General features: G+C 41.1%; 1 protein-coding gene across 7 annotated transcripts in view; it reads left to right on the forward strand.

Moving 5' to 3' along the window:
- Positions 1-13163, forward strand: part of LOC310961680 (uncharacterized protein) — a 28404-nt gene that overhangs the window by 1339 nt on the left and 13902 nt on the right. For 6 of the 7 annotated variants that reach the window (XM_083933847.1, XM_083933851.1, XM_083933852.1 and 3 more), the window contains exons 2-12: positions 7463-7533; positions 7647-7716; positions 7820-7926; positions 8017-8047; positions 8154-8264; positions 8704-8831; positions 9041-9111; positions 10682-10883; positions 11090-11296; positions 11728-12036; positions 12233-12502. In XM_083933847.1, the coding sequence (XP_083789973.1) occupies positions 7463-7533; positions 7647-7716; positions 7820-7926; positions 8017-8047; positions 8154-8264; positions 8704-8831; positions 9041-9111; positions 10682-10883; positions 11090-11296; positions 11728-12036; positions 12233-12502 (1577 nt within the window). Of the gene's footprint in view, positions 1-7462; positions 7534-7646; positions 7717-7819; positions 7927-8016; positions 8048-8153; positions 8265-8703; positions 8832-9040; positions 9112-10681; positions 10884-11087; positions 11297-11727; positions 12037-12232; positions 12503-13163 lie in introns of those variants that run through there. The other variant, XM_083933853.1, reaches the window with a different exon arrangement.

The following is a 13163-nucleotide window of genomic DNA, read 5'->3' on the forward strand; positions in this document are numbered from 1 at the left end:
GACTAACATAACAGACAAGACAAGTTAAACCATGCTAAACCGTACAAACAAACCTGAAAAACAGATTTAAGATCGATTATTTAAAAAAACATTTCTTTACCAAGAAGAATTTGGATTGCAGTCATGTTTAACAGCCAACGACTCACTAAAGGGGCTGTTTTCAATGGCTCAGAATAAGTCCAGAAGCCTACTGATAAAAATAAAAATTTCGTTTGAGATTAAATATGCGTCCAGCCACATTTAGAAAAAATGCTACTTTACTTTATTTCACAACCTTAGGTTCAATTTAATTCAATTTTATTTACAGTGCCAAATCACAACAAAAGTTATCTCAGGACACTTCACAGGAAATGTAAAGTATAGACCACACTGTATGGGGTATTTATGATTTACATAGACCCAACACGACACAATGGTTCACCAGAAGAAAAAAATAATAATAACGAAACAAAGGAATAAAACATCTTTTGGCTAAACATGTCCAAACCAGTAGAGATGGGGAGGACAAGTAGAGGTTGCTTTTTTGTTGGAGTCACAAGCTAAAATATGTTGGCATAGACAGGTTTACATTTTCTCCATCCATCCATCCATCCATCCATCCATCCATCCATCCATCCATCCATCCATCCATCCATCCATCCATCCATCCATCCATCCATCCATCCATCCATCCATCCATCCATCCATCCATCCATCCATCCATCCATCCATCCATCCATCCATCCATCCATCCATCCATCCATCCATCCATCCATCCAAATATCCAAGTTAAATGGTTCACCCGGGGCTTCATTTTCCTCCATGATAACGTTTTAAATTTCAGAGATCACAGAAGTAGGTTATTCGTCCACCTAGTTCAGATCTGCTAGTGTTCCACACACAGTGCAAGGAAATCTATAAAAATAAACAGCATTTATGAAAAAAATACTGCTTGATATGTGCTAATATGCACAGATGATTTTCCACCAAACTTTCACAGTTATGCCTTCAGTGAACGACTTTGAGGTTGGATGTCTCACACAAGTCATCATGTTGCCTGATTCAATTACAAAAAAACAATTACACAAGATTTTATTTTCCAGTTTTAAGATAAGGTAAGCTTGGCTTGGATTCTCACACAAGACAAAGAGCACCTTCCTCTAACCTTTAAAAAGTAAAGTAGGAATGGGCTGTGTTTTATTGAGCATACTTTTTCACTTTACTCTCACTGGCAGCTACAATAGGATATTATTTGAAAACTTTACCTTTGACAATAAAATAGTTGAGTTAGGTGTCAGCTATAAACATGTTATTACAAAGTCCCTTTAACAAAACACAAGCATCCATACAAGAAATCTTAGATTAGCAAAGTTATGATTATTATGTATTATATTTGTTTTATACTTGTTCATCACACAGAGCACAACTCTTCTTCAACGTACCATGTTTTATTTCACAATTGTTTTATCTAACTTGCCTTCCTCATGGTGGTCATGGTTGTTTCTGCTTCACTTTAACCACCAGATAAATATTATAGCAAGAGTTATACGAGTTTTTACAGAATGCAGTATATTCCTCCCATTGATACAGATATTTTAACAAGAAAATATAAATAGCGATAAATACAAAATACCCAACATTACAACAAACTTTAAAATATTTTTTACAATAAAAATATTTTATATTAACCCGTTAATGGACAAATAGCCCGACCTTTTATTTGTATTTTCTTTAAACCAGCAAATGCTATGTTTCAGCCTTATTTTTCTGAAACCCAATACACTGAAATTACTGTATGTTTGCACCTATGATTAACAAACCAATTACTAAGTGAATCAGGACAGTTTACTTCAACACATCCCTTTTTAATAGACGTTCTTCTTGCTCTCAGTCACTCATTTTGGGAACTAACCACGTAACTCTTCAAAACTTTAACTTATTAGCATTTTTTATACCAGCATTATTGGACACATTTGGTCTGCGCTTAAAATTTCAGCTGTGTTACATCAGTAATGAGCACAAATAGTGAAGTCTAGGTTAATGCCTATTCCTGTTGCTTTGTCGTCTTCCTGTCTCCTAATTCTCCAGTTATTTTCAGGCCGACTCTATTTCTAGCGGTGTATTTATGCGCTCTCACAGGTGGGAATGATTCAGGGTTAACCATGCCACCCTACGCTCCATGCAGCATTTTCAGCCTGTGTGTGCGTTTGCCATGTCTGTAAGAGTATGCAAAGTGTACACACACACACGCACGCCAATCAGCTAGGCATGATACTGCTCACACACCCCTCAGACACGCCCTGGTTGGGTGACACTGGTCACTATGGGAACATAACATGGATAGGCTCTCAGGTGTCACTGTTACCAGGGGGGGCAGTAGAGCAGTAGGCTATATATCACCACATGACCCGAGCAGGAAATTAGTCTGGCACAAACCGGACCTTTCTATCTGTTTATAGACAAAGCGGGATCAGACTCTCAAAGCTCATACACACCGTGGAAACCGGTTGGATGGGACATTGAGCAGGTTAAAATTGCACAGGCTTAGAGAAACACAAAGTTAACTTTAGTGACAGCAGTTAACCTCTGCTGTCACCGGCATACAGTACATAGCAAGAGGGCCGGTCACACAGGGAATAAATGAAAGAATGTGTGTGTTCGTGCATGTGTGTGTGATTGCCAGATGTCACAGCTGTCTGTCCTAGGCAGATCAACTCCAATGGTCGCAGACAGCCAGCTGTGTCTGCATGAGAGAGAGAGATAGTGTGAGAGCAGGGATTCATGAGATTTGCCATGCATTAAACACTGTATGAAAGAATGGGAAATAATGGTGACACAGACTTGCTGTTGGCAGAGATATCTTACATGCCTCAGTTATTGCCTAAGTTTTTATGAAGCCAGAATAGTCTCAGTTTGTCAAAGACAGAACTAAACATGTTTTGCAAAGCATTGGCATGCTGCACAGTGTACACAACTTTCAGAAAATGTACTTATAAAATGTGGTTTCATGATATATGATTAGCACTGTGCAGATTTTTTTAGTGCACTACTAATTTTAGGATGCAAAGTACACTGAAATGTACATGCACAGTCTAACAGTGAGTGAAAGGATTATCGCACATAAATGTACTTTGTACATGAATTGCACAAAATCTCAGGGGTAAAACAGCTTTAATAACAAATAACAGCTTTACGCATGTTAAATTAGTATGACTACATTTCTATATACAATGCAGTATAAGAGATTATCATATTTGCCACATTTTGGTTATTTTCCTTGAATTAAAAATACTAAAATATGACTTTTAGTATACTTTTCCTACAAATTTATTTTACTGTGGTGAAGATATTTAGCACAATACACGTGCTGGGATTAGGCTACACAGAGGAAGTGCTTTTGTTCCTCTTATTGAACAGATATCAATTGTCATCAGATGAAGAGTTTTCTAGTGTCCAGTCGCTCTGGTTAATTACTTTGATCCAGATTAAATCCATCCTCAATCTGGATTATGCCTTTATCTCTCTTGTCTTTCTCTTTCAGTTTTTTCCTCCTTGTTGTCTTCTCTCTATCTCACATTAGTCCATTAGTGTGCAGACATGATAACATTATAAAAAAAAAGCTAATGCTTCTGCAACACCACGCATTAAAAACACCAGCCTCTCTCAGTGGTCTGTGCATCACACTGGTGCGCTAACCCTCTATATCTCCATCAGCTGCCTTTACTGGAAGCACATGGCCAGTTCAGCGTGGTTCAACTTCCCCTACTCTGCATCAACGTCACATCAGAGCTAAGCATCTGTTTTTCTGAAAGACGAATATATCGACAATGTTTGAAAAACCAAAAATGTCATTGAACAATATTTACTGTTGTTCTGAACCCTCAACACTCCTCTAACATTTGGACTCTGCTTCAGTTACATGTAAACAGATTTTTAACTTTTTATACCAAGTTGTATTATCAGCCATGTTTGGCTGTAATGATGTGATGATACAGCTTTCTGTTATTCGATATTTTCATACAAAATCTATATTGTTCTTTTGTATTACAAAAACAGAAAGGAGAAATGTCATTTTTGGCTCTTGCGATTTGGGAAAAGTATGCCGCAATCCAGATGGTTGTAGGAGCCTTTGATGATTCTGTGCAAAACATTTAGAACAATTGCAACAATTGTTAAACAATGGTCTAAATTTTTCAACGGGGAATTTGTTTTTTCAGAAAAGGAGATGCTTATCTCTGTGACTTGAATGGTAACACATGAGACATACAAACTTAGGGTCAACTCATGAGATAGCCTGACTGTCCCATGATAAACAACATCAGCTGCAGCAGCATGGTCCTGTAGTATTATCACTTTCAGTCTGAAAAACCCTGTCTTTTGTCACCTTAATGCAATATAGCACACGGCGTGCTTGCTGGAAATTACACCACCAACTCCTCCTGCTTTCTATTTTTCTAGCCTCTCATTCTTTCCATCTTTTTACAGTTGTAAAAATAAAAAGTGAAGGGTACTTTGGCCTACTTCTGCTTCTCCTCTGCCCCCCACACACACAACCTCACCTCGGGGTTTAAATGGTAGCTGCTGCTGCCATTCACCCAGACTGAGCAGAGCCATCCACCACGGGGACCGAGAGGGAGCGAGGGAGGGTCGGATTACCCTTGCTGGCGTTGAAATACCCCCAGGACCTTTGACTTGGTTTTCGTAGCAGACATGACTGCTCACTTACACACACACACTCTCTTTTTTAACACACACTCATGACGTCGTTTTGTCTCTGCTTAAATTTGCATGACTTGTACGCTCACATCAGTCATTGTCTAATTGCAGTATTTCAGCATTTTACACATAACCAATCATTAAACACCTCCGCCCCCTACCAACTGTTTGTGTCCTGCATCCAACACGCACACACACACACACGCACGCACACACACACACACACACACACACACACACACACACACACACACACACACACACACACACACACACACACACACACACACACACAACACAAACACAGCCGCCCTGCTCTCCCTCATTACAGTTCTCTCCTTAGTCAGTAAATTATGCATGACCATGCTGTAAATGTTTCAAAGACCTGAAGTAAAAACTTGATAAACATGATCAAACGTGTGTGTGTGTATCTGTGTGTGCATGTGTGTGTGTGTGTGACACAGCAGAATTATGAAAGACAAGAAAGAGATGCCAGATGCCAATGGGAAACATCTGGTCATCACTTATATAAGGATGAAACAATAGGCTGTTTTCATAGCTGTGTGTGTGCGTATGCGTGTGTGTGTGTGTGTGTGCGTGTGCGTATTCCTCATACATGTGGTACATGTGCATCAGAACTGTAAATAGATAAATGGAAATAAATCACAAATATCTTCTGAAATTAAAAAGCAGGCAAAGACTATAAAGAAAAGAGGCAAATATTTTGCCATCAAAGTAACCTCAGATTATAATTTGTGGTCAGTTGGCTCAGAGTCATTGTGTTTTTGTGGGTGGATGTATTAGGAGCATACAGTATACTTTATATGAGCAGCAGAGACAGAGAGAGTGTGTGCCTGCAGTTAACAGTTTCAGTGCTAACTATAATCCGTGCTAATCAGGATTAGAAGTCTAAACAGTCAAACCTCTCATCTTCTCAGTTCATCTTTGGCTGCTGGTTACACAACCGCTCCAGAAAGCAGTGCATGTGTGTAGGTTGTGTGGGCTTCCTCCTCCTCTCCTGCCTGTACAGGATAGAGTGCATATTGGATCTCAGGTCAGAGGATTGAGGTTATCGTTCACTCAGGCTAGGACTGCGTGCTTCTAAATCAGGGAAACTGGAACGAGGACACAGAGCAGTGTCACTGGCTTGGCATCACTCTAATTTGGTTTTTACTGAAGCAAAAAATTTTGGGGGAAGGGTGAACCGGCCAGCAGGTTCCTCAGTCTAGACACTGTGAGGCATAATTACGCAGACTTAACGACAGAAATATTGGAGTGATGGCGTCCTGAGCAGAGAATGAAGTCACTCTCCCTCTGTGTGCGTTGTAATCTGAGTATCTCTGTTCTTTGTTTTGATAGCCGGTCCTGCATCAGAGTGCCTTGTGCGTCGGCATCAAACTGGCTGTGACAAAGAGTATTCGATGAGCATGGGCAGCGGTCTGTGAGAGCCATGTGGAGGCAATCACAGCCCACTTTTTTATGCCTCCACACCAGCGTCAGCCGTCGTCTGAGCAATTAGGTTTTCGGGTTGTCCGTCACCTTCTAGTGAACACGATATCTCAGTAACCCCTTCAGGGATTTTCTTCAAATGTGGCTCAGGATGAAATGATTATTTTTTTGGAGGTCAGAGGTCACTGTGACCTTACAAAACGCTTTTATGTCCATGACTCAATAATTCCTACTTTAATTATGATGACATGTCACACAAATATCTAACAGGATAAAATGATAAAGTGACATTTATAACCAAAAGGTCAACTTCACTGTGACATCATTATGTACCGCAAAAATGCTTTTCTGGCCATTATTCAACGCCATAACTCAGGAACAAAAGCGGGGGGAAATGTTTGGATGCTAAATTGGTGACACTAATCTTGAAACTGTGCTGATTGTATAGGTCTACAGGTTGAAGATGTGTGTGAAGCATCCACGTTCAGCAAAAAAAAAAAAATAATCACATGATACCTTTTACTAAATGCTGTCAAGGTCTTCACTACATATATTGTCAGTCTGGACAGTTTGGAGGTAAATTGCAGCTTGACAGGTTGGCGGAGGCAAACAACTGCAAGGCGGTAAATCTAGTTTGTCAGTATTTTAAATACAGCTCCTTTATGTCAGGAAACAGTGACACAATGACAAGTACCAGGAGTACCAATTGTTTGTTTAGTGATCTTACCATTTAAAACCGCCAAAATATTCAATTTACAATGCTATTAAACACAGAAAAAAAGAAAACCTTCACATTTCAGGAGATAGAATCAGGGAATATTTGGCTTAATCAATGGTCGATGATGATTAATGTTTTTGTTCTTTTTGTATTTATCTGCACAATACTTTGTTCTATTCTTTTTTGTGGCACCAGTGACACAACATAATTTCAATTTTCATTTTCAAGAAGAGCAGCATGGCTTAAAATAAAGGATATTATTTTGAGGATCTTTTTTACAGTTAGTGCAATAAGAAAAAAATGATTATGATTATTAATTTATAAATTTATTTATCAAGTAATAATGCCAAACATTCTCGTCTTCCACCTTCTCATGGAAGGATTTGATACTTTCTGCAATTATAAACTGAATATCTTTGGATTTTTGGACTGTTGGTTGGACAAAACATTTTTTTTAAACATTTATTAACATTTTATATATATATATTATATATAATAATATATATATTAATTGATTAATCAGAAAATAACCGGCAGATGAATCAGTGCAGCCATGGTTCCAGTCCACTACCTTTACGTCTGTCTTTTCCTGTCCTCCAGGCTGTAACAGGGAAGAGCTTTGGAGACAAGGACTTCCGCAGCGGATTGGAGAACGGCATCCTGTTGTGCGAGTAAGCCTCTGACATCATCCCCACTCGGTTTTTGATGTCTGAAGCCGTAACAACATACATAAACTCCTCTAAGACTCAATAATAAATCTCTGCTTCTCCCCTCCTCCACTCAGGCTGCTGAGTGCAATCAAGCCAGGGCTGGTCAAGAAGATCAACAGACTTCCCACCCCCATCGCTGGGCTGGTAAGAAGATACTCTCCAGTGTGACACTCGGGCCTCTTAACCCGCCTATTCGTCAAAGTGATAAACTCTGACTGTCTGTCGTCCCTTGCTGTCTGCCTTGTAGGACAACCTGTCAGTCTTCCTCCGGGGCTGTGAGGAGTTGGGCCTGAAGGGCTCCCAGCTGTTTGACCCCGGCGACTTGCAAGACACTTCGATACGAGCCAACCTCAAGTAAATAGTCTTGCTTGTGGCTTTTTATTCCTGTTCATGTCCATTTTAATGCGAGTATCACAAGTCAGTAACACACCTCTCTCTCACCAGGGACTCCGACTGCAACCGCAAACTGAAAAATGTGAGCACCTTTTTAACTTTTCTTTTCTTTTTCCTACTTTATCTTCTACGTCAGCGTGTTTAGCATTTATGAATATACATTCAACTGTTGTATCTATGTCTCTCAGGTGCTGAACACAGTGTTCTGGCTCGGGAAGGCTGCCAGCGGCTGCGCCTCCTACAGCGGCCCTACTCTCAACCTCAAGGACTTTGAAGGGCTTCTTTCTCAAATGAAGGTGGTGAGTAAAAAGGGTGAAGAGCACAGCGCAGGGAGGGGGGAGGACAGTGAGACAGACAGAAAGACAGATAGCGGCATGGAGGAGGTGCGGGGGTCGGATTTGTTAGTTTCCTGTCTTTGTTGAGGTGCAGGAGAGACAAACGAGACAGGAGACAAACACATTTTTGTTTTTGTTACACCACAGCTACTCCAATATCAGGGAGAGACAGAAAAGAGAAACAGGATATGAGTTGAAAAAGACGAATGGCTCTACACATATTATCTATTGGAGCAATTGGAGGTCTATTTAAATAATAACACCTTGCTTTTCTTTGTTTCTTTGGCCCATAGTCTCTTTTTCAATCAATTTCTCAAACCATGTTTTCATTGTCATGCATCTACTTAATGCACTTTTCCATATATTTTCCTGATGGCTGCTGTTTTTCTGTGTGTGTTTGAAGGAGACTGAGGACGGAGGCGATAGTTCACAGAAGCGCAGCGTTAGGGACAGCGGCTACGACTGCTGGGACTCTGAGAGGAGTGATTCACTCTCTCCACCCCGACACACTCGAGACAACTCCCTAGACAGGTGAGAGACATCCGTCAACACACGCTCATACCCAATTATGTGGGCGCACACACACACACATACAAAGTATTTCTTATTGCTGATGAGAAGTTAAATACAGCTGTTGACATTTTAGAAGCTCAATCACTCTTTTTTGATACAAAACCCACATGTGATTATGTTAAACAATGATATTTAAAAAAAAATCTTTGTCCTATTGTTTTTGACAGTCTGGACTCCTTTGGTTCCCGCTCACAGCACAGTCCTTCTCCTGATGTGGTGAATCGAGGAAACAGTGATGGTGGGTTATGATAAACATTCTTTCAAACTTCAAAACTAGCTGTTTCCACCTACTTCCAGTCTTTATGCTAAGCTAGCCCCGTACTTTGCGTACAAATTAATCTGGATATCAAGCTTCTCATCCAACACTCTGAAAGAAAGAAAGCAAGTAAGCATATTTCTCAAAATGTTGAACTATTCCTTTAAAGCAGCAACACAAAACCCTCTCTTCCAAAAATAAGTCTGACTGCTGATCTCTAACAAGTTGGGGTTTTGACCTTGGTATGTAACGGCCGGTCAGGGGGGCTGTGGACAGCTGAACGTCTCAGACTGTGTGTGTGTGTGTGTGTGTGTGTGTGTGTGTGTCCCAGATGCAGCAGCTGTTGGTCTGACTAGCAGTCAGTAGAACTTTAGACCTGGGAAACACAGGCTGAGGTCAACATCCTGCTTGTCGTATATCAGTGTGTGTGTGTGTGTGTGTGTGTGGGTGTGTGTGTGAGTGTGTGTGTGTGTGCGCGTGTGAGTATCACAGGCATCCTGTTTGTGTCGTTTATGTTGACAGTATAATATGTGTGCATTAGGGTGACAAGAAAAACACTATTCCAGAGACAGGAATAGACTCATTCCCTACATACTCTGGATGTCACAGAGAACGTGTGCTGCCTTACAAAGTAACATTTATTACCCAACAAAAAAAGATGGACATGGAATATAAATTGTCCTATCCTGTCTCTATGTGTGTTTGCAGAATCTTGTCAAAACGTTGGAAAGAGAAGAACTGATCAATGTTTTTTACTGACCATTTAATGGTGTTGCGTCTACATTTAAAGAGTGATTCTGGTTTTATATAACTTAAGTCATATTTTTGCAGTTTTGGTCACAATAATATCAGTTATGTTAATACTGTACTCACAGAAAGTAGTTGCTGAGATGTGGGGACAAATCCCATAAGTTGTAAACAAGCCAACAGTTTTGCAGAATATCTAAGCTGATTTATTTTTAGGTCAAACTGTAAGTGGGCACACTCAAAATGCCGTCAATAATCCCTCATTCTCTTTCAAATAACTTTCAAATAACTTTCACTAACGTGGGAGTTTGTTTAAAATCTGTCTCAGCATATGATCTCAACAGTTATCTTGTTGTTATTATTACCGGTAGAAATGATGCCCAAAAATATGAAAATAAGACTGTGATTGTAATAAATATCATATATTTAGCAGAAATATCCTTCAATTTCCAATGGGAATCACATAAAACCTTGAAATTTTGATACACACCACTGCACTGTCAGTTTTTTCTTTCATTTCCAGAAATGATTTCACAATGTGGTGTTTCAGTTAACGTCTAATAAGTGTCTTTAAGATGAATATGTCCCATTTCATGACTAACGTGTTTTTTTTTGCCTTACTTACATAGAAAACATTGGTAATGGCATCCAAGATATTCTGAACTTTTGGTGCAACGTGAAGCTTATTTGTCTTGAGATTATAGCGTTTGCAGAGATTGTTATGCAAGAACCAATTAAAAATATTTCCTGACATACTTTCTAACCTTCTTCACTCTTTTATGCTCTATCGCTCTTCGTTGCCCAGGGCGAGGCAGCGACTCGGAGGCCGATGCCCCCAGCAGGAGGCCAGATGTGCGGAAGGATGACATGTTGGCCAGACGGACAGCCAGCAGTGACTCAAGAAGCTCCATTCCCTTCAACCAGTTTCTTCCCAACCGAACCAACGCCAGCTGCTACATCCCGACACCACGACGAAAACCACATACAGAGGAAGGAGAGCAGCGGAGGTAATGACCAACACATCAGCACAATAAATATTTCTGATGCAAATCATGCATTTTATACACGAGTGGAAAAATACACAATCAGAACAGAAGGAGAAAGGTAAATCACACAAGACAGACACACACACACACACACACACACGCACACGCACACACACACACACTTCCTCATCCCTAATATTTCCCTGCCATTACACACTGTTCCCCAGTCACCCTCAAGCCACTTCAGAGCAGGGCAAAATAACTGGTCCACACCACAAAACTCCCAAGACCGTTACTTGGGCACCTGAGAACAACGGGGAAAAAATAACCCAGGAAGAGGAGAAGGTGAGCCAGGAAGTGTTGGAGCAGAAGAGGCTGCAGAAGTTGAAGAAAGCTGGAATTAAAGTTCTGCCTGCTGCCGTTCGCTACAGCAGGTCAGAGAGGAGGAGCATGAGCGCTGCTGCTGCTGCTGTGGTTTGACAGTTTTCAGCGTGTTCACTAACGGGGCGTTATGACGGTTATTTTGTTCATTGTTTTTTTTTCCTGGTGACCCGTTCACACCGGAGGTTTGGTTTTGTGCGTTGGCACACAGATCTGACTAACTGCTTGCTGCTTTTCTGGCTTTGGTTGATTGAAATCATGTCTGTTATTAATATTGTCATAGAAGTTTCAGTGGCTATGAATTGCTACTTAGTTGGTGTGGTATTTCTTTTATCACACAGTGATACGTTTGCCTGTGGATGATGCCTAATCAACAGGACCTTGCCATTTTACAATATTTGCTGACGCATGTCAAATCCGAAATTTGCACACATGACGCAACGATGGAGTTTTAATCATCTCTGAAATTACCTTGCCACCCCAGCCCTCCCACAATGGAGGAACCGGAAGTGAGATCGCCATCCCCGAGCATCATCCTTCGCTGCGAAAATGACTTTTTGAGCTCTCAGAAACCTGCGGTGGACTCCTCTTCTGATGTGGAAGAGGAGGCAGAGGTGCGGAAAGTCCCGGATGTTCGTAAAGACGACCTGGCATCCAGACGGGCTCATCGCGCCCCTGTTGCTCCCAAGGTGCATCAGTTTGTTCCTCCACCTGTATGTAGCAACAAAGACAGAGAGCGCTGGGAAGGCATTAGACGAGCATCCCAGCAAGCACTGCAGGAGAAGGAGATCAGGTTAGCAAGTGTTTGTGTGTGTGTGTGTGTTGCTGTGATGTTGTTTCTCTCTAACTCACTGCTAAACACATTCTTCCTTTTTCCTACTTTTTCTTTCTTTGGGTGTTGTGGTCACTTGTGGTTTGATGTGTGCGTGCTCCACTTTGGTGTGACGTGTGCCGTGTGATGCCACTGTACTGGCTTTGTGATTGGACAGTGAGAAAGAAGCAGTCCCTGACATCATAACACGCAGAGACAACCCTTTCCTAAACTCCGCCCCTCGCCAAGAGGAAGAGGAGGATTGGGAGGAAGAGGGAGAAGAGGGGAAGGTTAAGATGACGCCTAATAAGCAGAAGGATGACCTGGCTCGTAGGCGAGCTCAGAGTAAGCCCCTCCCTCACAGGGAAGGACCAATGAGCTTTGTTTCTGCCTCCATGAGCCAGGCAGATATGCAGAAGTGGGAGAGACTCAAGATGACTGATCCCAGGTGCCAAACACACTCTCTCTGTTTCAGCACACATGCAGTACAAAGCACTTATGCTGCTGTATTTCAAGTGTGTGGTTTGATAATGACTGAGAGAATATGTGTGTGTGCGCGTGTGTGTGTGTGTGTGTGTGTGTGTGTGTGTGTGTGTGTGTGTGTGTCTGTGTGTGTCTGTGTGTGTGTGTGTGTGTGTGTGTGTGTGCGTGTGTGCTTCTAGTTATAGTGTTAAGTTCCAGAGATATAATGCGTTGACTAGTCAGAGCGTTAGTGAGTTTCCCAGTTTCCAGTCTTTGTGCTAAGCTAACAGGCTCCTGGCTGTAGCTTTATATTTACTCTAGAGACACAAAGGTGGTATCAATCTTCTCATCTAACTCTTAGCAAGAGAGCAAATAATTGTATTTTCTAAAATGTCAACCTATTTATCCACAAATCCCTCAAACAAACACTACTTCTCAGATGTGAGAGTTTGTTACTTTTAGAAACACTCATTTCATCACTTTAGCCTCTTGTATTATTTTATAAGCAGCTATACATCTACTTAGATTTCCGCTCCTCTTCTTTTCTCTGTTGCTCTCCATGTTCTCATCTGCTTGTTTATTCTCCTCACTATTGAGCACTTCAGGCCTCTTCAGTCTTCTTTGACAGGCATTGAAACAGAGCAGGG

The sequence above is a fragment of the Echiichthys vipera genome (assembly GCF_963691815.1).
Source record: "Echiichthys vipera genome assembly, chromosome: 2".
Taxonomy (NCBI): domain Eukaryota; kingdom Metazoa; phylum Chordata; class Actinopteri; order Perciformes; family Trachinidae; genus Echiichthys; species Echiichthys vipera.